Source organism: Pristis pectinata, chromosome 7 (genome assembly GCF_009764475.1).
Source record: "Pristis pectinata isolate sPriPec2 chromosome 7, sPriPec2.1.pri, whole genome shotgun sequence".
Classification (NCBI taxonomy): domain Eukaryota; kingdom Metazoa; phylum Chordata; class Chondrichthyes; order Rhinopristiformes; family Pristidae; genus Pristis; species Pristis pectinata.
This window is the reverse complement of record NC_067411.1, coordinates 44,081,518-44,108,882: the sequence shown is the minus strand read 5'-3', so window position 1 is coordinate 44,108,882 and position 27,365 is coordinate 44,081,518. Positions and strand designations below refer to the sequence as shown.

The window sequence follows — 27,365 nt, the reverse complement described above, 5'->3', positions numbered from 1 at the left end:
CAATTCTGTCATCCAGATCATTAACATATAACGTGAAAAGTAGCGGACCCAACACCGACCCTTGTGTAACACCACTAGTCACTGACAGCCAACCAGAAAAGGCCCCCTTTATTCCCACTCTTTGCCTTCTGCCAGCCAGCCAATCTTCTATCCATGCTAGTATCTTTCCTGTAACATCATGGGCTCCTATCTTGTTTAGCAGCATCATATGCGGCACCTTGTCAAAGGCCTTCTAAGAATCCAAGTGAACAACATCCACTGACTCTCCTTTGTCGATCCTGCTTGATTGCTTGATACTTCCTCAAAGAATTCCAACAGATTTGTCAGGCAAGATCTCCCCTTAAGGAAACCCTGCTGACTTCAGCCTACTTTATCGAGCTTCCAAGTACCCTGAAACCTCATCCTTAATAATGGACTCTAACATCTTAACAACCACTAAAGTCAGGCTAACTGGCCTACAATTTCCTGTCTTTTGCCTCCCTCCCTTCTTAAAGAGTGGAGTTACATTTGCAATTTTCCAGTCCTCCGGAACCATTTCTGACTGTAGTGATTCTTGAAAAATCACTACTGGTGCCTCCACAATCTCTAAAGCTACCTCTTTCAGAACCCTGGGGTATAGTCCATCTGGTCCAGGTGATTTATCTGCCATCACAGCTTTCAGTTTTCCAAGCACCTTCTCCTTAGTAATAGTGACTGCACTCACTTCTGCCCCCTGACTCTTTCAAATTTCTGGCATGTTGCTGGTGTCTTCCATGGTGAAGACTGACACAAAATACTTATTCAGGTTGTCTGCCATTTCTTTGTTCCCCATTACTATCTCTCCGGTGTCATTTTCCAGCAGTCCGATGTCCAGTCTTGCCTTTCTTTCACTCTTTATATATCTGAAAAAACTTTTGGTATCCTCTGTTATATTGTTGGCTAGCTTACCCTCATATTTCATCTTTTCTCCCCTTATTGCCTTTTTAATTGCCTTCTGTTGGTTTTAAACGCTTCCCAATCCTCTAGTTTCCCACTAGTTTTTGCAATATTGTATGCCCTCTCTTTTGCTTTTATGCTGCCTTTGACTTCCCTTGTCAGCAATGGTTGCCTCGTCCTCCCTTTAGAATCCTTCTTCTTCTTTGGGATGAACTGATCTGGCATCCTCTGAACTACTCCCAGAAACTCCTGCCATTGGTGCTCTACCGTCATCCTTGCCAGGTTCCCCTTCCAATCAACTTCAACCAGCTCCTTTCTCATACTTCTGTAGTTACCTTTACTCATCTGTAGTACAGATACATCCGATTTTAGCCTCTCCCTCTCAAACTGCAGGGTGAATTCTATCATAGTATGATCACTGCCTCCCAAGGGTTCTGTTACCTCAAGCTCCCTAATCAAATCTGGTTCATTGCACAACACCAAATCCAGAATTGCCTTTTCCCTGTTGGGCTCGACCACAAGCTGCTCTAAAAATCCATCTCATAGGCATTCTATAAATTCCTTCTCTTGGAATCCAGTATCAACCTGATTTTCCCAATCTGCCTGCATATTGAAATCCTCCATGACCACTGTAACATTGCCCTTTTTACATGCTGTTGTGAAACAGATTCACGTTCTCGAAGGACAAGGACTCTGAACACAGTCTTAGAGTTAAATGATTTATTTACAAAGACAAACATGGGGAAAAGGTAACGGGGGCAACACACACACGTGCACCGGTGATAGCAAGCATGGGAAAATCGCAACAAGGGTAAAATACACACACACACACACACACACACACACACACACACACACACACACAAAACGAACTGGGTACAAACAATCAAGGAAAAGCAATACGGTACCCGCCACCCCTTGGCTCAGTGCAGGCAGGGCTCTACGCTACTGGGAATATTAACTCAGAACGCTCCTAACCCTGTTGAAGTGCACACCTTACTAGCGGTCTCTCCAGCGTCGTTTCACGATTCTTCAGAGCAATCAATGAGAGCGAACCAGGCATATGTGGCACTCTTTATAGTGCTGCAGGGCTGGGTGGTCCAGCCCAGGTAGTTCAAAAAGGCCAATGGCCCGGTGCCAGCAAGGACTAGTAGATCACAAAAGGCCAATGACCCGAGGCCGAGTACAAAGGTGCTTAAAGGGTCCAATGGTCAGTTGTGCACTGATGGGTGGGGTGGAGCAAAACCTTGATTGACAGTGGTTTGTCTTTTGACTAGGTAATGGGCAGTGCTGTCACATGACAGCCACGGCTCTCCACAATACAATCCACCCCTCGAAAGTCACACCACTCGCCAATCATGGTGACAACTATTAATAAGCCTAGAACTATGTGTCAGTGTACAGTATTAATGAAGGACAGACGTGCTGTTAATAACCTGGCAAGCACAGCACAATATACAGACAGCAATGACAATGAGAATGAGAGCAGTTGCCCAGTGGATGACAGTTGCCCACCATCCCCCCAGAGACCCAAACGACCACCAGTTTCCCCATGAGGTGTCATGCTGGAGGAGCTGGTCCCTTGGTTTTTGAATTTTAGCCACCGAGTCCCGAATGTGAGCAGCCAAGTGGGTGATCTTCCTTGACTCATCAGGGATAAATGTGCAGCACTCCTTACCAATCGCTGCACAGGTACCACCATCCGCAGTGAGTAGGTAATCCAGGGCCATTCGATTCTGCAGGGCGACCATCCAGATAGACATCAACTCAGCTGCCGTCCATTGCCACTGCCATTTTGTTGGCCAGAGCCTCGAGCACGCTGGCCGTCTGGATGACCTCACAGGACAATCGGGCCGCACCATATATGGTAAAGGCTATCATCCAAAACCTCTCCGCCTCCGTGATGGCCCTCTTGTCCCGGTGGCTGCTGTATGCTGGGTGCTCCCCAAGGTTATGTAGGGCATGGATATAGGGCACCACAAATGCTGGAAAGCAGCAACCATACCAGCTCATGGGGACCCACAGGTAGGCATGGTGGCCGCAAATCCAGTGGGTGCCGTTCAAAGTCCAGGGAGCCCCCAGCGTAGTGGCACCATCAGCAGTGGTCACTGAGGCACCCAGATACCAGTTTCGCTCGCAGTCACTGTGGCCAATTGAAAGGGTGGACCTGTGCTCATTCGGGAGCCTGCACCAGCATTCCTTAGGCTTGCTCAGCGGCTGTGGAATGACCCTGAGCGTCGGGACTCGGGTGGAGGTCAAATTGAAGGGAGGGAAATACCAGTTCCTGAAAGACCCACCCCATTGGGGCTCGCTGGAAGAGACGTTATGTAGTGGTGAGGGGAGTGGTGGGGGACTGCCATTCGCTCCCTCCCACCCCCCACCAAACAGATATGTCAAACCCCATAGGAGCGAAAAGTCTGTGTAAACAGTTCATTTGTAAGTCATCCAGTGGGATCGGCGTAAGTGGCAGAACTTCATCAGCTTGTGATGGGGTTCACACGCAGATCCAGCAGTCTGATTTATTAGTGGTGCTGGCAAGTTCGTAGGCGACTCTGACGAAGGTGTTGGCAGACATCCCGATGCCGATCATCACAGTGGACAGAAGGGATGACTGGAGTAATGCCATTATCCTGTAGGGTGCGGTGGGGGGGGGGGGGGCAGGGTTGAGGAACAGGCATATTCTCGTCAGGTCACGTGTTGGGTATGAAGACAGTATAGGTTAGTGTGACCCGGAATCACACGCGACAACTTCTCCCTTCTGAGGGGGACCCTGTGGCTGTCGTACCTGTACTCTCCCTGAGTCCTCGGTCTCGGAGGGTTCGGTGTCTTGCAAGTCGAGAGGTGGGGAGTGTGCCAGATGGCGGGACAGTGGGGACACCCCTTGGCCAGTGGGCCTTGTATTCAGCTGGTCGACGGCCTACTGCAGCACGCTCAACCACCCCTGCAATGTGCAGGAGGGCGTTAGCGTGCATACTTTCTCTTTAAGCAGGCTGTTCATTCTCTCAATCAGGACTGATGCCTGTGGGTGGTAGGGAATATGGAACAGCCACGAGCTCCCTGTCTCAGCAGCCCAGTTCTGGACTTTAGCCCCAGCAAATTGTGAGCCCTGATCGGATTGTACCTCCCACGGGACTCCATAGATGGAGGACAGGTGCTGCAATCCCTTGATGGTGCTATTCTGGTCGGCCCTCTCGCAGGGCACCGCCACCAGGACACCAGAGTATGTGTCCACCATCATCAGGGCGTACTGCTTTTTGTTTTGGCGTGGGAGCGGTCCGATATAGTCTATCTGCCATACGCGACCCGCACCCGTGCCGCGGCAAATGTGACCCGGCGGCCCTGCTGGCCAGCCTCGTGGCCTCACTTGCTGGCAGATGGGGCAGTTAGCAACAGTGGTCTTATATTGATCCAATGTCAGGGCGACCCCGAATTACTGTGCCCAGTGCCGTGTACCGTCGGCCCCAAGGTGACCGCTCTTGCGGTGTGCCCATGCAGCCAACGCACTGAGGTCAGGTTCATCTGGGGAAGCGGTGGCACAGCATATTTGAGCAGCCTGGTCCACGGCGGCATTATGTATAGCCTCATGGATTTTTGTGGGTATGAGCATCCACATGGTGGACTGAAGTCTGTCTTTGGGCGGCCTGATCCCAGATAAAGTGCCAGTGTCCCTGTCCCCAGAGGGGCGTCCATGAATCTCCCACCCATTTCGTGCCACCGGGCCATCCACACCACCATACCGTTGGCCACTGCCCAAGAGTCGGTATAAATGTGGACCGGCCCAGTGGTGCTCTGTAGGGTGAGCGCTACTGCTGCCAGTTCAGCAAGTTGACTAGGTCCACCCGCTCCCTCTATGGTCAAAGATTTTCCCGTGGTGGGATGAAGTGCCTCCACTTTCCAATATTGCTTCCCCCCTTTCTAGCGGCTGGAGCCATCTGTGAACCAGGCATGCAGTTTTCGTTCGGGGTCGAGGGAGTCGAAGGGTTGGCCCCAGGACGCAGGGGAGGGTTGGATTTCAGGCATGTCTGGGGGTGGGTCCTGGGACTGTGGGAAGGACATGACCTCCTCGTGGAGGCGGCTGACCCCTTCTGGACCAGGTTCGGCTCGGTTGGCAATAAACCATTTCCACTTCACTATAGAGGACCTCTGGGCCCGGCCCTCTTTGTGGGTGGAATCAGTGGACTTGACCCAACACATTATGGGCAGGTGGGGGTGAAGGACAATAGGGTCGGTGCCCGTTTGGTGTTTGGTGGCAAGGAGCGCCAGATAGCAGGCAAGCAGCTGGCACTCGAAAGGACTGTAGCGAGCAGCAGCTTCAGGCAGAGATTTGGTCCAAAAGCCGAGCAGGACTCTGCACCCCTAGACCTCCTGCCAGAGGCTCCATTCGGCAACTGCCTCGCTGGCAGAGTCCTGTAACTCAAAGGGGACACCTGCCTGGCAGGGAGCAAGTGGCAGTGCTTGCTCAACAGCTTGCTTTGCTGTTTCAAAGGCAGCCTGGTGTTTGAGTCCCCATGAGAATGTGTCTTTCTTCTGAGAGACCCTATAGAGGCGGTCTAAGGAGCATGGTGAGGTGGGGTATATGCTGCTGCCAATAGCCTAGGAGTCCCACGAAGCTCTGGGTGTCAGTTTTATTGGAGGGGACGGCAAAATTTAAAATTTTATTCCTGGCAGCCTCAGGGATATGTCGCTGGCCTGAGTGCCACTGTATCCCAAGGAACAGGACATTCTGGCTGGGGCCCTGTATTAATATTAATATATCCATATTAATAGCCCAGCCCCGTTCTCTGAGGGAGAAGATTAGCATATCAAGAGCCTCTGAGACAATGGTCTCTTGTAGGACAGTGTCATCGATGTAATGGGCAGCTGACACCTCTGGGGGGAGTTCAATGCCTTGCAAATCCCGGGAGATTAAACAGTGGCATATCGTAGGAATATGAATGTGGCCTTGGGGCAGACGGCAAAATGTGTATAGTCTCCCATCCCAGGTGAATGTGAATTGATCCTGGGAGCTGTGATGGAAAAGAATGCATTGGCCAAATCCACAACTGCATACCATGGTTTGACTGGGCGCCCCGCAATATCGTCGACTAGAGTGACTATGTCAGGCACGGCGGCAGTGAAGGGGGGGGGTGCGGCGGCAGAGTTATTAAGGTGTCTGTAGTCCACCGTCATGCACCACGTCCCATTCTTTTTTGTGGATGGGCCAGACGGGACTGTTGAAGGGAGAGGCTGCGGGTCTGACGACGCCCTCCCCCAGCAGGGCTTGGATGGCCTCAGTGATGTATTGGTGTCCCCCCGGCATTCATACAGACAACCTTGGGGGGGGGTGGGGGGGGGAGCAACAACTGCCTCTCATTTGGCTGCCTCGACTACCACAGTGGCCCGTGCAACTCCGTAAGTGAACTTGCCCTGGTTGCTATGAAGGGACTGTCCCTTTAAGACATTGATCCCTAGGATGCACTCAGGTGAGGCCGCTATTAAAACCATTACCGGTCGAGGAAGTTGGTTCCCGATGGCCATGCGGACCATGACTTCCCTCTCAGGCAAAAGGGAACCCCCCAACCCCTCTATCTGCATCTGTGCCCCCTTCCACCCGGCGGGGTTGCCCGGGATGATGGTGTGTTGGGCACCCGTGTCGACGAGTGCCATCCACCTCTGTACGTTCTGCTTTCCCCAATGTACCGCTACAGGCCTTAGGTTCTCCGGGCGGGGGAGGGCAATGGAACAAATGCGCCGGGGATGCTGGCCTTCATCCTATGGGAGGGGGGTGGAGGTCTGCCACCCCGTGGGTGAAGGTTCCTGCTGGCAGAGATGGGCCACTTCCTGTCTCAGCAGGTCCCAGAGCTCAGCCCTGAGGGCAGGAGAGACTGTTTCGAGTTGGGGGGAGGGGCGGAGGCAGTGTCAGTGTCAGCAGGGGCAGCCCACGTGGTCCGGCGGTTGGGGGCGCCCTGTGTCGGACTTGGTGTCGGGTGGTTGTGGGTCTTCCCCCGACCGGACTTCCCCCTGCACAGCTCTTTCCACCGCACGTAAAGGGCAGAGGTCAGGACCCCATCTATTGTTGGCGCGGTCCACCCCTGCGCACAACAGGTCCAGGTATAACTGTTTGCGCATGAAATGAGGGGTTGCGTCTCCAGGCCTCGTCTCCGCTCTACAGACCTGGGTGGGCACCCCCCGCTGCATGTACTCTAGCCCTTCCAGGAAGGTGATGGCATCCCATAAGGTCTTCCCACTAGCTGGTCCCATGAGGGGCAGGACCACTGGCCTCAACTCGGGGCTCGCGGTAGCGACCAGGTACCCCACTAGTGCACTGGTCACTCTGGTGTTTTCTAAAAACTCGCGATCGCTGGCCCTCTCATAAATACCGGTCATCAGCACCCATTCCCTAATGACCCTGGTGCCCTCACTGACCGTGCTCCATTGCAGTTGCCCATATAAATACCATTTGAGGAGGGTAGGGCACCGGACCCACACGGCGGTCACTACCTGATCCCACAGGGTAGCGTCATCCCCGGTCCCTCCTGGTGGCGCCCACAGGGCATTGTTAATGCTCTGTTGGTTGGACAAGCTCCCCAGGGCACTCGCTTCCTGGTGAGAGAGGCTAACGTTGGGGGAGCCCTCATCCCACAGTCGGAGCAGCTATGCAGCCAGGTGTTCACCCGGCCACTGGCCGTACCGATCCGCAAGCTGGGTCAGCTCCTTGATGGAGAAATCCCGGGTCTCCATAGTCTCGGAGGAACCACGGGCACTTCCCCTTACAGTGGACTCATCCCCATTCCCCTCCCTACCGTGGTGGACCTGGCACGGTATGATGACGGGTCAAGCATGCAGGGGTTCGGGTGCATAGGGGGGATGGTGGGTGTGATGAGACCCAGGCTCCTCGGGCACTCCCTCCTTGTCATTATCCATCCATATATCCCCATCCCCAGCCATGCGTCCAGCTTGTCGCTGCACTGGGCCAAGGCTCGAATGCTGAGTGGGTCCGGCTGCCAGCCAGACCAGCGGGCTTCCTGCACCTGCTGCAGTTGAATCAGCCTGCAGGTGACCTCAGTACCTCTGGCCTCAAGATCGTTGGCTCGGGTCTGGGCAGCCTGGACTGCCTCCTGCAGCGTACAGCGGCGCTGCTGGAGCGCCTCTATCTCCTTGTCTTTCTGGAGACATGTATTCTGTATCTGGCCAGTAATCCTGACCTGGCGTCTCAGGAGGGATGCAAACAGCCAGAAGGCACTCCTTTGACTCCCTTTGGCCTTGGGGAACCCTGACTTCTGGAGGAGGGCGACCACGTGGTGCCCCAGTTTCTCACCATGGGGGTCTAACTGCTCAGCCCAGTCCACTGGTTTACCATGGTCCGTCAGCATGCTGGCCAAGCTCCAAATCCCTCGCTTTCCTCAGTCCACCCGGGAATCCTATCCTCCGTGCCTGCACTGGCTCTCTTGCCGCATTCCAGAACATCCATCTCCGCGTCTGTGTTCAGCCAAGACCTTTGAGACCCTGCTCGCAGTGCCAATTGTTGTGAAACAGATTCAAGGTCTCGAAGGATAAGGACTCTGAACACAGTCTTAGAGTTAAATGATTTATTTACAAAGACAAAAGCGGGGAAAAGATAACAGGTCTCCATCTGCATTCCACATGCTGGTATGTTAATTGGCCAGTGTAAGTTACTCATAGAGGAGGTGGATGGTAGGAGAATCCACTGGGAGTTCATGGGCATGTGAGAGAGAATTGAGTTCAGAGAAGTAATGGAGAATTAGGAGAGCTGGCATAGACTCAATGGGCTGAATGGTCTCCTAAGTCAAAAGGAAATATTAAATAGAACATAGAACAGTGCAGCACAGGAACAGGTCCTTCGGCCCACGATGTCTGTGCCAAACAAAATGCCAAATTAAGCAAAATCACTTTCTGGCTGCACATGATCCATATCCCTCCATTCCCTGCATATTCATGTATATATCTAAAAGCCTCTTAAAACTCATTATTGTGTCTGCTTCCACCACTGGCAGCCCAGTCCAAGCACATACCACTCTCTGTGTAAAAAAACATAAACACACGTCCTCTGGTAATTGACATTATATACTTCTATCTGGTTTTCCCTCAGCCTCCGATGCGCCAGAGAAAACAACCCAAGTTTGTCCATCCCTCCTTATAGCTCATACCCTCTAATCCAGGCAGCATCCTAGTAAACCTCTTCTGTATCCTTTTCAAAGCTTCCCCATTCTTCTGGGGTGACAAGAATTGCACACAATGCTCCAGGTGTGGCCTAACCAAAGTTTTATGCAGCTACAACATGACTTCCTGACTCTTATACTCAGTGCCCCAACTAATGAAGGCAAGCGTGCCATGCGCCTTCTTTATCATCCTATTTTCTTGTGTTGCCACTATCAGGAAGCTAATGCTTGGAAAATGCTGTTAACTGTCCTGCCATTAACTGTATACTTTTCCCTTACATCTGACCTCCCAAAGTGCAACACCTTGCAAGTATAATTAATTATTCATCCAACTTTTTAATAAACCCCATAAAGTTTAATGTTTCCATGTAAAAATCAAGACATTTCTTTACCTTCTCTGCATTGAAGTGTTTGATGTATCCAAAACCTTCCTGTTACGGTCACCAGGCTTTGTTCTTTGATTAAGAACCTCATGTGGCTTACGCTTATTCAAAAATGCCTTGCTCTGTCCTTCAATTATCATCACTGTTCCTCCTTTTTGTATGTTGCTTCTTCAGAGCAATTACATTAAATAATGGATTGGTTGTGAAACCCTGTGTTTGATTTTCCTGAATATTCATGCACTTTAGTGTTTTAATATGGTATCACCTCCTCCTTCATGTACTTCCTGAGAACAGGGGAGGTGAGCTCATGATTACAGGAGTTGTCAATAAATATACACTTAAAGGTATCTACCTGTGGTGTATACAATTCAAATAAGACACAAATGAAGCTCCGATCTAGACAAAGACATGACACCTTGAAAATGAAGTAGTCTATTCAGGCCCTCATGCTCATTCTGCTGTACAATAAGATGATGAAAAGTCATAGACCTTAAGTGTAGTTTTGTTTCCCTCTCCTCGGATGCTGCTTGACCTGCTGAATTTTGCATTTTATTTGAGATTTATGATTGAACTGTGACCCAACTACTATCTTCCCATCTCTTCTCCATATTCAGTTAACAACATTTTATCAGTCTTAGATTTAACATTTTCCTTCCCCTGAGTTTTGCTGGCCCATAGAAATATAGAACATAGAGAAACAGGAACAGGAGTAGGTATTGGTTTATTGGTATTGGTTTATTATTGGTATTCATTTATTATTGTCACTTGTACCGAGGTACAGTGAAAAGCTTGTCTTACAAACCGATCGTACAGGTCAATTCATTGCACAGTGCAGTTACCTTGAGTTAGTACAAAGTGCATTGATGTAGTACAGGTAAAAACAGCAACAGTACAGAGTAAAGTGTCACAGCTACAGAGAAGGTGCAGTGCAATAAGGTGCAAGGTCACAAGGTAGATCGTGAGGTCATAGTCCATCTCGTTGTATAAGGGAACCGTTCAATAGTCTTATCACAGTGGGGTAGAAGCTGTCCTTAAGTCTGGTGGTACGTGCCCTCAGGCACCTGTATCTTCTGCCCGATGGAAGAGGAGAGAAGAGAGAATGTCCCGGGTGGGTGGGGTCTTTGATTATGCTGGCTGCTACACCAAGGTCATTCAGCCCTTCAACCTGCTGAACAGAAAGATGATGATGCGTACTCAAAAATTGAACCTCGTTCATTTATTCCTGTGAAGATAATCCTGAGTCAATATCAGCTCAAGCAGATACAGTATAAAAACAGAAACACTTGCCACTTCAGGCAGTTTCTGTGGAGAGAAATTCAGTTAAAGTTTCAGGTTGATGGCTTTTCATCAGAGACAAGTTAGAAGTGAAACCTATTTTAACTTGCAGGGAAGGAGGTGTGGAGTGAACGAGGTGAATGGATGTGATAGGTGGACACCAAGAGACAAAACACTGGAGGAACTCAACTGATTGAGCAACATCTAAGGAAGGAAATGGACAGTCAATGTTTTGGGTTGAGATCCTTCGTCTGGGCTCCAGTCAATAGAGTCATTAGCATTTCAGAGAAAGAGGTGAGAAAGCGGGCCTGTATAGGGCTGAAAAAGGACTGTTCCAAGTATCCCTACAGCTTGGACTTATGCAACACTTTTGACTGGGAGAAAATGGGCGAACTGAGAGGTGAATGAAGCTGGTACAGGCTGGTATGACATCCTGGTAAGAAAGTGACTAAATTATGTTTATGATCCAACTGCACCAGTAATAGATTTACACAACCATACCAGTAAAAAAAAATTAAGTTCCTTTCACTCCTTGTGGAGTTAAAGAAGTTATTCAATGTGATAATGACTTCATTCAGGCGAAGGAAGGTGGCAAAGAGGGGAACAGGTTGGGTATCAGGTCAAGGAAGAAGTGAAAGGCAATTAGATCATCCTGTTGTGGCATGGAGGTATGGAGAGATTGGGCACTCTTGGTGAGGATGAGCTTGTTGTGACAAAGATACTGGAAACTGTCAAAGCAGTGAAGGGAACAACTATGATGCTGGAGGATCTCAGCAGGTCAGGCAGCATCCGTGGAGAAAAGCAGGTAGTTGACGTTTCAGAGGAGGTCAGCAGACCAGACAGCATCCGTAGAGAAAATGTTGACCGCCTGCTTTTCTCCATGGATGTTGCCTGGCCTGCTGAGTTCCTTCAGCATCATAGTGTTTTTCATCTAGATTCCAGCATCTGCAGTCCTTTCTTTCTCAAAGCAGTGGAGGGGATCAGAGGTGTCACAGATGTTAATGGGAAAGGATGCGACAAGGGGAGAAAGAATAGAGCCAAGCTGTGAAAAAATAAAATCCACTCGGTCTCTTTAAATTTCCATGCAAGTTCGACTTGAAAGGCTGTTCACTCACTCAAGCACAATATAAACACGTATAGACTGGACAATTATACCACCTCAGGACACAGTTTCAAAAACCAGAGACATTGTTTTTAGCTATTTTTAATGGCTTTGTAAACAGACAGAGATTCAAATCCTTGTTCCGAGGTGGGGTTAGAAGGGATTGGGGTGGTGTGGGAGGGGAGAGGGAACAATAACTCTGATTTTTGAAGTGGGAAATTGTGTTTAAAACTTTTCGATTTGTTACAAGTACCCAATGGTAAGTGACTATAATTACACGATACCAACCACAAATGTAGTCTTGCCTTCTTTCAATTCTAAAATAATCATAGCTATTGATGTAAACATCAGTTCTTTTCTATGTGCACAATAAACATTTCACTTTTAGTTCTGAGAACCAGCCTCAGGAGATTGGTAATTGGTTAAATCTTATTATAATCAGCAGCCTTTTCTCCTCATGGCTATTTTAAATATCAATTCTTATGCATTAGCTGGCCCTAGAAGCTATCAAATCTGCTTTGAGAGTATTGTTGATATTAATAAACTTCAATCTCCAATAACCTTTAATTCTGTGGCTATGTTTACACAGTGAACTATGCTTTGAGAACTAGACAACCCTGCTTCAGTAAGATCTGTTCTTTTCTGTAGGTTTGTTACCAAGTGTACCAACAAACAAAGAGCTAATTAACTCATAATTAGAACAACATGGTTGTGGGTTACTGAATTGGATTTTAATTGTCTTTCCCATGTACAAAGCTGAGGCAATTTATGCATTTTAAATGAGACATCAGAATCACCCTGGAGAGCTTACTGGCAGAATTCGTTCGTAAAGCAAACAAATGCAGCCTGCTTCAAATGATTTTGAAACCTTCAGCCCTACAGCCCTCCATTTCTAGTCCTTTGATCATCTGCAATTTTACTTGCTCCACCAACGGCAGCCATGCCGTCAGCTGCCAGTGTCTTAAGCTCTGGAATCCCTGCACTAAACCTCTCAGGGTTTCGTCCTGAAACATTGACAATTCCTTTCCTCCCACAGATACTGTGTGACCTGCTGAGTTCCTCCAGCAGTTTGTTTGTTTCTCTCTTTCTCTCTATCCCTTCAGTTGTCCCAACATCTCATTGCTGAAATCCAACTCTGTGGTAAATTTCTACCTTTAGGTGACTGCCTGAGATCTGTCGAACAACATTTCTGCAAAACGCTGTCATAAAAATGCAACTTGCTGTTTCTGCTGTGCAGAGTGTCAAAATTGTTTTTTATTTTATCCTGGTAGTTTATATAGATAATGCTGTTGTAATTGATTTCTGTCATTATTTGTATTGTCAGCATGCCGACTTTAAATGTAATGTATAATTCCGTGTTTATATATCGTACTTCATATTTACTTATGACATAGAAGGAGGCCATGCAGCCCATCAAGTCTATGCCAGCTCTCAGAGCAATTTCATCAGTCCCATTCCTCAATTTATTTCCCAGTAACATATTCTCTCATACATGCGGACAAACTCCACCCTGATTCTCCTGCTAATCACCTATACCGGGGCAATTTACAGTGGCCAATTAGCACATCAAACTGCTCACCCTTGGGATGTAGGAGAAAACCTAAGCATCCAGGGGAAGCCCATCTAGTCATAGGGAGAACATACAAACTCCCCACAGACAACACGTGAGGTCGGGATTAAGCGCAGGTTGCTAGAGCTGTGAGACAGCAATTCTTTTGAACCACTGTGCTGCATGAAAATATGAAATGACTATAATATAAATATGAACTTAAATAATACAATTCAGGGGCTGTATACTGTCCCTGACAGTACAATAAAGAACAGTACACTGTTAATAGCAAGGCCCTTAAAGGTGATGATATACAGAGGGAGCTTAAGGTACAAGTCCATAGCTCCCTGAAAGTGGCTGCACTAGTTGATAGGGTGATAAAGAAGGTGTATTGCATGCTTGCCTTATTAGTCAAGGCATTGAGTTCAAGAGTTGCGAAGTTATGTTGCAGCTTTATAAAACTCTGGTTAGGCCACATCTGGAGTATTGCATTCAATCTGGTCACCCCATTACAGGAAGGATGTGGAGGCTTTGGAGAGCTTGCAGAAGAGGTTTACCAGGATACTGCCTGGATTAGACGGTATGTGCTATAAGGAGAGGTTAGACAAATTTGGGTTGTTTACCCTGGAGTGGCAGAGGCTGAGGGGAGATCTGATAGAAGATTATGAGCATAGCTAGGTGTCTTTTTTCCCAGGGTCGAAATGTCCAACATTAGAGGGCATTTAAGGTGAGAAGGGGTAAGTTCAAAGGAGATGTGTGGGGTAAGGTTTTTACACAGAGAGGGGTGGGTGCCTGGAATGTGCTGTCAGGGGTGATAATGGAGGCAAATATGATAGAGGCATTCAAGGCTCTTAAATAGGCACATGAATGTGCAGATAATGAAGGGATATGGACATTGTGTAGGCAGAAGGGATTAGTTTAGGCATTTACTTACTGGTTTAATTAGTTTGGCACAACATCGTGAACCTAAGGGTTTGCTTCTGTGCTGTACTGTTCTATGTTAATTCAGTTTCCCAAGGCAGTAACCCTGTTTTCAATGAGAATGCCTTATTCTAACTTCATAACAGCAAGCTTACTTCCTCTAGAAACCTTGCAATGAGGCTTTATATTATTTGCTGAAAAAACAAAACAAAATTGCAGATGCAGGAAATGTGAAATTAAAACAAAGGATATCAGAAATACTCAGCAGTTCAGGCAGCACTTAAGGAGAAAGAAACAGAGTTAATGTTTCAGATTGATGAACTTTTACCAGAGAAATCAAACATGCTTTGAGTTGCAGAGAAAGGAGGGGTGGAGACAACATAGGAAATGTTGGTGGCGGGGTGGAGACCTAGAAGGGAGTGAATGATACACATGGTGGTCTGGCTGAGTGTTGGGGGAGAGGAGGGCTGCTGGGGTGAAGGTGTGTAAATTGCCACTTATTCATCGTGAGTAGATATAAATAGGAGATGAGTGAGAACAGAGGAAAGAGAACAAAAAGAGTGATGGAATTACTGCAGTACACAGCAATTGCTGGAAATCAGAAGTAAAAGAGAATGAGGATAAAAGTATTTTTCAAAATATTTTGAAAGTTTTTGAAAATACCCAGCAGATCAAGCAGCATCAGTAACAAGGCTGGATTAATATTATATGTTTATGACTTCGCATCAGAACAGACTGCACAAATTGGGAAGGCTGGTTATCTGAAATTGTTGAATTCAGTGTGGTGTCTCAAAGGCATGTGTAGTTGGATGACGATGAGAGGCTGGCTGATCCTTGACCTTCTGTTAAGCTTCTTGGAACAAAGATAGAAAGGTCAAATTGGGAGTGGAATGAAGAATTAAAGTAACAAGCAATTGGAAGCTCAGGGTCATACTTCCAGACTGAACAAAGATACTCTGTAAAACAGTCATCCAGAATTTAGTCTCTCCAATACAAAGGAAATCACATTGTGAGCAGTACATTTAATTGAAAGAAGCGCAACCAGATTGCTGCTTCACCTAGAAGGAGTGTTTAGGTCCACAGATAGTGGGAAGGGAAAAGATAAAGGGGGAACAGTTTCATCTCCTATCGTTGCATGAGAAGGTGCCTGCTGATTATTTCCACCATTCTCTTTTACTGTAGATTTCCAGCAATTGCATTATTTTGTATTACAGTTCCTTTCTTGAAAAATGTAAATAACACAGAGCAGAGGGAACAACTTAAGCCAAATTTACCTCCGTTTTTAAAATAAAAGCAGAAAATCCTGGGGACGCTCAGGAGGTCAGACAGCATCTGTGGAAAAAGAAACAGAATTAACATTTCAGGTTAATGACACTTCATCAGAACACATTTTCTGGTGGTTTGCACAAAGTCCCTTAATAATTTTTTTTCTGAGGACTCATCTTTTGCCATAACCATTTAAGCAGCACATAAGTGCAAGCATGATTTTTAAAGCTAGAACTAACCTTTAAATCACAGAATCATAACACCACCATTTCTTGGATTTGTAAAGGTCAAATTTGTTTTCTAAGTATCGGTCATTTTTTGCGACTAGTTAAAAATCTCACTGGGAAATGTTTAAATGTGAATGAATTCTAAAATTATGTCTCTGAGGGCAATCTTTTCCACCAGCCCTAATTCAACATTCAGTCAACCCTTTCAAAGGACATGCATATAAATGTGAGGCAGAGAAAAAGCAGCAAGGAAAACGAATGCTTTTATTTAACAAAATCAGTTCCAAGCTTTTCGAAATAATTAAGTAAGTGTTCTTGCTGTGCTTTTACAGGCACACCAGCTTTCAAAGGCAATGACAAAGCTTTTCTTACACCTGAGAAACTACCTTGCACTCAATTATTTTCTTTTATTCTGAAAGTACAGGAGATCTTTATAAAGGAAGGTCAGACAAGTTTTGAACTAATTTGTTCTGAATTAAAAGTTCAAGTTGATAGGGTTACTGCTCTTAATTCAAGTTGTACAATTGGGTAGGACAATTGAAACCATTGACACTCCATAATCAGAAAAAAAATTCTGTTGCCAATATACATCAGCATTTATGGGCAGAAATAGAGTGTTAGGGCAAGGAAAGTTGGAACATGGAGCTCGCTCCCACTTGTCTTATGAAGTGATCTATTCTTGGAAGCAAAATTACCTTGAAATTAGGTCACCGTAACACTGCTTTTTTTAAGCACTACATCATAGAAAATCAATATTTTCTGAACTTGAATGCTGGTCGTCAGGTCAAGTCGCCTAACCCTGGATATTCTACCTGACACATTCGGTCACTAATCATGCATGTGTGGATGAGGTGTTTTCACTTTGGGTGTATACATAATGACATCATTCTGAGTGCAAAGCTCTTTTAGAGCAGTGCTGTGAGAAATTAGGTCACCTTATTCCAAAGTGCACTTGTCAATGGCCAGAGTCCTTCTGTGCTCTGTGATTCTTTGTCAATCCCACCCCCTTTACTTCTGGGATTGAAACTGTTGACATCCCCTCTGGCCTGGGAAAATATTTTTATGACCTCTAAGTGCAAAAGCTGGCATAGCAACAAAGGGAAAATCTCATATGAATACCTGTTAATTTGATAAAACTGTTCATATTCTTCATATCATTTTCTGACTCTGTTAAATAAAAGGTTACCTTCAGTCTCAATTCTCACTCTGCGTCAACAACATGAGCTCTTAAAAGAGACACGAGTAAGAATTAGCAAAGTTATCTGAATGTTACACCACTTGTAATGCATTAGGTTCCAGTGGGAACTCTGCCTATTAATCCCTTCATCCCTTTTTCATGACAGCCTATTCATTTGCTCATATTGGTTGAATACCTAACAAAGAATGGAAAATACACTAATATAAAAGGTTTAATATTGCCTGAAGATCACAATCTTCTAATTTAGCAACAATTGAGACTTAGAACTCATTGCGTTGCAAAGAAATTGAAACTTGCTCTAGTCTTCTTAATACCTGAGGGTAATTAAGATATATTTGTAATTGATTCCAAAGTGGGTGTAGTTACTTTCATAAGAACGTGAAGAACACATAAAATAGGAGCAGGAGTAAGCCATTCAGCCACTTCAACTGCCCTGCCATTCAGTGAGATTGTAGTTGATCTAATCTTTCCTCAGCCCTAAAACCTTTGAAGATAGCCCAAATATATCTCAATCGCAGTTATGAATAGACAGTGGACAGAGAGGAAAGGTTTCTCCTCATCCCAGTCTTAAAGGATCAACCCCTTACCCCTCAGGCTATGGCTCTTAATTGTAGCTCCACCCACCTCCCCAATCTAACTCCATCTCTGGCCTCCCCAAGCCCCCACCGGAGGGAGAATCCTCAGAGTATCCACTCAATCAAAATTGCACTGGTTTGAATTCCACAGATAAAAACACACTGAAAGTTTGATTTTGTTGTGCTGATCTGTTCTTTTTATTGATTCATACAGAATCCCCTCCATCTGCAGATGAGCCTGGAAAATTCTCACCCCACCCACGCAGACATACTTATTTTCCTCCTGACGATGAATAGCTGGTATGACGTCAGCCTGGTTCTGTGCCAAGAGTGGAACGTGACCAACTTCCTCAGCCTTTTGTACAACAATTCCAAGTTTCACCTCGGGACCATTTTCAACATCACAGAAGACAGTGATGACAATGATTTTCTAAGTTACCTTCAAGGGTACTTGGCCGCAGCTAAAGAGGTGTCTTTGTCCATCATCACTTTCGGCTGTAACATTGACCACTTCCAAAGGATTTTCCAGTTGGCAGCTAACTATGGATTGATGCTGGCGGAACACCATTGGATTCTAGGTGACTCTCAAAATGTGGAGGAGCTGAGGACTGAGGGATTGCCCATGGGTCTGTTGGCCCATGGTAAAACGACTGAACCTGTTTTCCACAACTATGTACAAGATGCATTGGAACTGATAGCCAGAGCAGTGACCACTGCAACCTACGTCAGGCCAGATCTGGCACTCATTCCAAGTACAACGAACTGCATGCATTGGGAAGAAATTAATATAACATCAGGCCAGTTTCTTTCAAGGTAAGATTTGCTGCCTTGAAGAGTGTAATTGGTAATGGCATTACTCTTTCATAAAGTCACCACTATAATTAAATGAAATTTTATGAAAAGCAGATGCTGCAGATCTGAAATTAAAACAGAAAGTGATGGAAATACTCAACAGGTCAGGCAGCATCTTTGGAAAGAGAAACAGAATTAACATTTCATTTAAAAAAAACAAGTACTGGAAACACTCATCAGGTCAGGCAGAGATGTGCTATGGACAGCGCTTCTGAGCTGGGAACGTGGGGTGGGCCTTTGCACTCTGCACTGCCGTGTTGGGAACCTGGTGTGATTCCAGCAATGAATTGCCCACAACTTGGTGTGGAGAGGCTGCCTGTGAGAGCTGGAGGTGCGTGGGTTGGGGTGAGTGGGATGATTTCTGAGTGCTGAGATGTGGGACGACACTCTGAATAGCATGGCTGCTGGTGGCCAGTGCTAGGACTGTCTGCATCCACTCCATGTGTGGTCCGACCTGGATCCTATGGTCCCTCTCTTATAATTTCCTGTTGGATATAATGGAAGCTGATGGATCCCCCTCTCTTTTTATTTGGCTGCATGGCTTGCTCCATGAGCTTTTACCACAGAGAAATCACTGGGCTATAATACATCAGTGCTCTGGTGGCTAGTGCTAGACTTAGTACGAATCAATAAGGAAGTTTAGTGGCAATTGGTCAGATATGGATTAAATTAAGATCATATTGAAGACCAGTTTTTCTTCACTGAATTGTTACTCAGGACTCACATAACTATTCAAAGGTTAATCACCATTGAAGAGGTGGATTGGGAACTAAATAAAAAAAGTTTATATCGAACCAAATCAGGGATATATTACAGATATATTAGATGAAGTCCAAAGTTGATTGATTTAGACTATAAAGCCTGATCTGATGAAGAAAGAATTTGTATTTTGATGGTATCCTTCACATCCTCAGGATGTCCCAAGGTGCTTTCTGCTCGGTGACTTACTTTTGAAGAGTGGTTGCTTTTGCTATGGGAAGAACTGCAATAGCCAATTACTCACAGCAAGGTCTCACCAACTGTAGTGACCTAAGGGTCCAGTTAGTTGATGTTTTCATTTTCCCTGGCAGAGCACATCATGGCTACAATCCCATTTTCATTGCTCTGAAACTAAGTTGGTTCTACCAGGATGGAAATTCCATTCTTCCAGTTTCCAGATGGATAATGATGAGGCATGATCCCAGTCTGTTTCTGGCTGGGTGTAACTCTTAGCCAGGACATCAGCAAAACATTCTTTTTTTTTCAAACTGTGCCATGTGATTGTTAACCTGAACAAGTAAACAGCTTCCATTGAGCATCTCACAATAAAGAAAGCACCTCTGTTGATGTAGCACAACCTTCGTGCTGAATTGAAGTGTCAGCTTGGATGTTATAAAGAGATTTGAATGCACAACTCTCTAACTTGGAGGCAAAAGACACAGTGCCAAGTTGATATTTACATTTAACATGCAATAAAAAATTGGTCTGCATATACATTTGTCCAATTTTCAAATTCACAAGGTCCCACATAGAGGTTAATCAAGAACTGATGCATGGGGTCAGTGGAGAATTGGCTGTGTGGATCCAGAACTGGCTTGCCCATAGAAGACAGAAGGTGGTGGTTGAAGGAACTTATTCAGTCTGGAGGCCTGTAAGTAGTGTTGTTCCGCAGGGATCTGTACTGGGACCTCTGCTGTTTGTGATGTAAATAAATGACCTGGATGAGTATGTTGATGGGTGGGTTAGTAAGTTTACAGATGATACCAAGATTGGTGGAGTTGTGAATAGTGTAGAAGCCTGGCAACGGATACAGCGTGATATAGATCAGTTGCAGATGTGGGCAGAGAAATGGCAGATGGAGTTTAACCTGGATAAATGTGAGGTGTTGCACCTTGGTAGGACTAATGTCAAAAGGCAATACACCCTTAAGAGCAAGACCCTTAACAGTATTGAAGAGCAGAGAGACCTTGGGGTACAAGTCCATGGCTCATTGAAAGTGGCTACACAGGTAGATAAGGTGATGAAGGCTTATGGAATGCTTGCTTTCATTAATCGAGGTATTAAGTATTGGAGTCAAGAAGTTATGATGCATCTCTATAGAAGTCTGGTTAGGCCGCATTTAGAGTATTGTGTGCAGTTCTGGTAACCTCACTATAGGAAGGATGTCAAGGCTTTAGAGAGGGTGTAGAGGAGGTTTACTAGGATGCTGCCTGGATTAGAGGGCATGTGCTATCAGGATAGGCTGGACACACTTGGGCTCTTTTCTCTGGAACGGTGGAGACTGAGAGGTTGATCTGTTGGAAGTGTATAAAATTATGTTCTACGTTCAGTTCAATTCTGTGAATTAGTCATTGAATTAGGTAGGTACTCAATAAGTACATTGTAGATGAAAACCAAAAAAAAACTGCAGATGCTGGAAATCCAAAATAAACACAAAAATTACTGAAGACACTCGGAAGTTCAGGCAGGAACTGTAGAAAGAGAAACAGAGTTGATATTTCATGTAAAACACCCTTCATCAGCACATAATGGGCTTTGTAACATGAACTTAAAGAAAATATGTGGTTCAAGTCTTTCTGCCTTAAGGACAACCTGTTTATTTTCATTGTTGCTTTCATGGGTAGTGTCTAATCTGTTCATTTCCTCTGTTGGTTTAGTACATGATCCATACATCTCCAGCGTCATTAATTTCCCAATCAGAACAGGAAAGTAACTTTGATATCCCTTGAATTATACACGGCTTCCAAGGGAGCTCTGTGAGGAAGTAAATCTTGCCACGGATGTGTCATAGTTGGCTTGATGGCTGAGCATCATCTTTCATTTTTTAATGGTACCTGGAGATCTTCAAAACCATTACTTTCAACTTTTTATGTTGTAATGAAGATTGTAATTTCAAAAGTCCTTTACATGCACTGCATGTTTGAAAGCCATTATCTGCTTCTTCCCCATATTGTCTTTTATTATTTACAACTCAAAGAATGTGAGAGGATTAGTTAGCTGTCTTGCTCATTAAAGGCAACAATTTCTGTGGAGTTAAAATTGGCTTAAAATCTGTAGTGAACCCAGTCTGGATATTAAGAGGTAATGGGTGGATAATGCCATTCAGAGACATGAGTATGTAACACCAGCTGAAACTGTTCAGTATGAAGCGAGTGTTGCGCTCTTCAGAGGTGCCACCTTTCGAGTGAGACATGAGACCTTTATTGGATGATAAATATCCTTTGAAGTTGGTATGAAGAAGAGCAGGGTGGTTCATCTTGGGAATATTCATCCCACACTCTGGAGTAACTTTCATTGTGGATCTCTGGCAATGTTTATTCCATGCTCTAGGCAATATTTAGCCCATGCCCTCAACAATATTGAATTCTATGCCCTACCCAACATTCATTTAGTGACCTGGCCAAGGTTTGTTCTGATTCCTGGGTACCATTCACCCTATACTTCGGGCAACATTCATCATGTGGCCTAGGCAACCTTCACTGTGATGCCCTAAATAACATTCATCCTGGTGCCCTGGCCAACATTTGTTCCATTACTTGGGCAATATTCATTCCGGTGTCCTGCCCAATATCATCCCAGTGCCATGGGCAACTTTTGTTTAGCTCCAGCGGTAAGATTCATCCTGTACCTGCCTGTTATTCACCCTGGTGCTCTGTGCAATATTCATCTCTTTGTTCTGGTCAAAATTCAGTCTGCTCGCTGACCAACATTCATCCTGGTAAATGTTCATCTCATTACCCTGTGCAAAATTCACCCCTGAACTAGCAACTCTAAAACGGATGATCTATAAGAAGATAAGAAACAGTAGCATTTGTAGCCCATAGAGTCCATTGAACATGTTCTGCCTTTCAATGAAGTCATGCTTCACTGAGCTCAATGTTCCTACCTGTTATCCATAACTCTTGACTTCCCTGTCTTGGCTTTGAAGGTATTCGACAATTCAGCCTCAATAGCTCTCTGGGGTAAAGAATTCCAAATACTCATTATCCTCTGAGAGAAGAAATTCCTCCTCATCTTCATACATGGGTGAACCATTATTCTGAAACTATAATCCCCTGGTTCTATATTCCTCCAGGAGGGGAAACATCTCCTAGCATCTACTTTGTCAGGTCCCCTCAGAATCTTAAGTTTCAATGATATCTCCTTTCATTCTTCTAAAACCCAACCTACTCAGTCTTTCCGTACAGGTCAACACATCATTCCAGGACTCAACCTTCTCTGCACTGCCTCCAATGCATCTGTGTACCTCGTTTAAATAAGTCGACCAAAACTGAAGTGCTAAAGGTGTTATCTCACCAATGCTCTGTAGCACTGCAGCAAGACTTCCCCACTTTCATTCTCCAACCTCTTCATCATTCCATTTGCTTTCTCAATGACTTGCTGTACCTGCATGTTAACTTTTATATGTTTTATATACAGCACACTCAGATCCCGCTAGACAGTAGCATTCTATAGTCTCTCTCCATTTAAATAATCCTCTGCATTTTTTATTCATCCTACCAAAGTGGCTTATCTGACATTTCACAACACGACACTCTGTGTGGTGATTAATCAAATTGCTGTTTGTGGGAGCTTGCTGTTTACTCATCGGTTGTTGCCTTTCTCACATTTTGACAGTGACTACGCTAAAAGTGAAAACTTAATTGACAGAAGAGTACCTTGTGACATCCTGCGATTGTAATACAAATGCAAGCCTTTCCTTTGGTAGATGATCTTCTTCTGCAAAGGAAACTTCAAAACCACAGCCAAAAAAACCTGCCATTGATTCTGAGTCCACACCAGCATCAAATTCTGCTGTCAGATAATTTCAGCAGAAAAATAATTGTTTGGTGTTGGTCCAGTAACTTTGAAAGAAGACTTACATAGACAAATATTGGGCTGGAATAATTGGGCTGTGAATGCTATCCAGGCAGTCCTGCACCTTTTAATAGATGGAATCAGTGAGTGTGAAATGAATTTGATGTTCATTGTGATTACACTATCACCTTAATTCATAATTACCTCAGACATTAGTCATAAATCGTCGTATGTTGTGTCAACCTAATTCTTGCATCACCTGCTGATATGAATAGAATGTTAAATAAAGAGGCCCGATATTTAATGCTGTCCTTTTATCATGGAGGGCTGAAAAAAAAACAGTTTGAATTTGGACCTTGGCCAATCATCAACAGATTTTCTTCTATCCGTTTAAACAGTACCTCTGGCCAAATGCATTTCTCTGCACATTTTTAACTGAACTGTAATGGGCTAGATGCAACTTCAAAAACACAATGGCAGGAGATGTTAAGCTTGGAGCCAGCCACAAACCTGGCTGACATCCTGAGCATGTACTACTGCTGAGAGTTTCGCCTGCTACCAGCCCATCTAGGGAATCGGTGTCCAAGCCAATAAATTCAATAAATAAAAACCCCAGACTGCTGACTCATAACTTTTCCATTTGCCCACCCTTTCAGAGCTTCAGAACTTCAGAAACAGGAACAGGCCAGCAACTTTGAAGGAAGATTTAATGAGATAAGCAGTGGACAGGAATAATTGGGCTGTGAATGCTCTGCAAGCAATCCTGCACCTTTCAGTAGATGGAATCATTATGTGTAAAATTTGATAGCTTCTTGAACCTGCTCTGCCATTTGGTGAAATAATAGTGGATTCAGTATTGGCCTCAACACCTCTTTCCTGCTTTCTCCTCCTTTGTAGTTTAAATGTCTTTAGTCATTGCCTTGAGTATACTCAATGACTCCAGCTACACTTCTCTCTGGGGTAGAAAATTCCAAGCTTCACAACCCTCAGAGAGGAAAATTTCCTCCTTATTTCCATCTTAAATGGTAACTGGGTGATCCCTTATTCTGAAAGTGTTTCATCTGGATTAGATCCTCCCACTGGATGAAGCATCACTTCAGCATCCAGCCCACCAACCCCCTTCAGCTTCTTAAATGTTTCAATAACATCTCCTACCTTTTTTCTCAACCCCTGTGTATTTAGGCCCAGCCAGCTTAATCTTTCTTCCTCTGTCAACTTCTTCAGGAAGATCCAAATACACTATATCTATTGGTCCCCCTCTATCCACCCTATTTGTTAAATCCTCATATCAACTAGTGAACCTTCTCAGTATCCAGTACAAGGAAATCATGTCTTGTTATGGAAACCAAAACTGAACACAGTACTCCAGGTTAGGACTCACTGGAGCCCTTTAAAGTTACATCAGGATTTCCCCATTTTATACTCTATATCCTTTACCTGCTAACATTTCATTTGCCTTCCTAATTACCTGCTGCAGCTATATACTAACATTTGTGTTTCATGTACTAGGACCCCCAGGTCCTTTTATTCAGCAGCATTTTGGAATCCCTCTCTGTTTAAATAACATTTTTTGTCATTCTTCCTTCCAAAGTGGATAACCTCACATTCTAGCACATTATACTAAAAAAAAATCCCTTTCAGGTTCTTTGTTTTCAACCTATCTTTGTATCATCATCAAACTTGGTTATATTTTGCTTGGTCCTTTCATCCAAGTTATTAATACAGATTATGAATAGTTGAGAATCCAACAGTGATCTTTATGGCATCCCAGCTAGTTACTGATTGACAACCTGAAAATGACCCATTTATCCCAATTCCCTGTTTCCTGTTAGTTCAGCTGACCCCTATCCATGCCAATATATTACTGCTAACCTGGTGCACTCTTATCTTGCGCAGTAATTTTTTATGTGGCACCTAACCAAATGCCATCTGAAAATGCAGATACGCTACATCTATTGCTTCCCCTCTATCCACCTTCTTTGTTAAATCCTCAAAGAACTCTGGCAGATTTGTCAAACACAGTTTCCCTTTCATAAAACCATCAATTTGAATGGCTTCTGATCTCTAAATACCCTGTTTTTGTCTCCTTAGGAATAAATTTTAACATTTTCCCAATGAACTATTAGGCAAACTGGCCTATATTTTTCTGCTTTCTGTCTCACAGCTTTCTGGAATAGTGCATCACATTCATAGTTTTCCAATCCTCTGGGATCTATCCAGAATCTGGGGAATTTTGGCAGATTGTAACCAATGCATCTACCATCTCCAGACCCACTTCCATGGGACTTTTGGCTTTTAGCCCCATAATTTTGTCTGGTACTTCTTCTCCAGCGATAGAGGTTGTTTTAAGTTTCTCTCTCCATATAGCCTCTTGATTATCTATTATTATTGGGATGTTTTGGGTTTTTCTTTGGTGAAGACCGATTCAAAATAATTGTTTAGAATTTCTTCATTTCTCTATGTCTCATTATTATTTCCCAGTGTCGTCCTTAAAAGACTAACATTCACTTTGGCTACTGTTTTTTTATATACCAATAGAATCTCTTACTATGTGTTTTTATATTATTATATTCTATCTGTTCCCTCTCAATGATTTTGCTTTGGTCATCCAATGTTGGTTTCTGAATAGTTCCTACCTCTGGCCTACAACTAATCTTTACAACATTGTATGCATGGAGAGATTAAAGACTGCAGATGCTGGAATCTGGAGCACAAAAAAGCTGCTGGAGGAAGTTAGCAGTCAGGCAGCATCTGTGGAGGGAAATGGACAGTCAATGTTTTGAGTCGAGATCCTTCACCTGGACTGAAATATTGAGGGGTGATAGGCAGTATAAAGAGGTGAGGGGAAAGGATGGAGCGAGAGCTGGCACGCGAGAGGTGGATGCAGGTGAGGAGGGGTGATTGGCAAATGGAGGAGGGAAGAGTGGAAATAGCGACAGAGGCTGGGAGGTGATAGGAGGTGGCAACAAAGGGCTGCAGATGATGGAATCTAATAGAAAAGAAAGGTGAAGCAAGGAACCAAATAAGGGAGGTGGGGAGGGCAGATAGGAACAGTGGGGGAGGGGACCCAGTGGGAGGAGTGTGTGTGGGCGATCGGCAGAGAAGTGGGTGAAGGAAGGGAAAGAAACTGGGGGGGGAGGTAAGTGGTAGGTTTAGGAGGAACAGGTAGATCAGGAGGAGAGAGAGGAGGGTAGATTACCTCAAATTGGAGAATTTAATGTTCACGCCATCAGGATGTAGACGACCCAGGTGAAATATGAGAAACTGTTCCTAAAGTATTGTATGCATATTTTTGTCAGTGTAATACCATCCTTGTGGTTCCTTAATTAGCTACAGATGGTGCATCCTTCTTCAGCCTTTCTTTCCCTCTGGAATATATCTTTGCTGAGATTTATGAAATATCTCCTTAAATGTCTCCCACTGTTGTTTTCTTTTTCCCAGGTGCCTTTGGCTAACCCCGTCCTCGTACCAATGTAATTGCCTTTATTTAAGTTAAGGATGCATGTCTGTCACCCTCAAGCTGTACCTGAAATTCTACCATGCTATCTTCATTCTTTCCTCGGGGATCCTTTACTATGAGATGATTAATTATTCCTGTCTCGTTACAAAACAGCACAACCAAAATAGCCTGTTCCCTGGCTGGTTCCTCAATGTATTGATGGGTTGAACAAGATCAAGTCTGGTTTACATAGAGTAAATAGAGGGAAGCTGCACCCATAGTAGATGCTTCAAGGACTGGGGGGCAAGGATTCAAAATTTTGGGCAAAATTTATGAGGAGAATGTAAGGAAATATGTCTTTACACAGACATATTTAGAACCTGAAATTCACTATCTATAAGAGTTGTGGAAACAAAATCAATTGGATAAACATTTGAGAAAATTTACAGAGCTAGGGGAGAAAGTGGGGGGTGGAACTGAAGGAATGATCATACTGGGAACCAGCAGAGACTTGATGAGTTGAAGAGTTCTACCATTCTATGGTTCTGTGAGTCAGCCTGGGAGGCTGCAGGCGTTCCCAGGGTCTGACTTGTTATTGTAGACTGCCTCAGGACTACATCTTGCAGTGTGAGTCTCAAACAAGTTTTAGTGCCTGTATTTACAAGTGCAAAAGACCTAACCATATGTGTAAAGTTGATTATTTGTATGGATCCCCAATATTATAGTTG

General features: G+C 44.8%; 1 protein-coding gene across 1 annotated transcript in view; it reads left to right on the top strand.

The window, feature by feature from the left end:
- grin3a (glutamate receptor, ionotropic, N-methyl-D-aspartate 3A) overlaps positions 1-27,365 on the top strand; it is a 163,718-nt gene that overhangs the window by 45,033 nt on the left and 91,320 nt on the right. Inside the window, exon 2 of the mRNA XM_052019968.1 lies at positions 17,785-18,383. Coding sequence (XP_051875928.1) covers positions 17,785-18,383 — 599 coding nt within the window. The remainder of the gene's footprint in view (positions 1-17,784; positions 18,384-27,365) is intronic.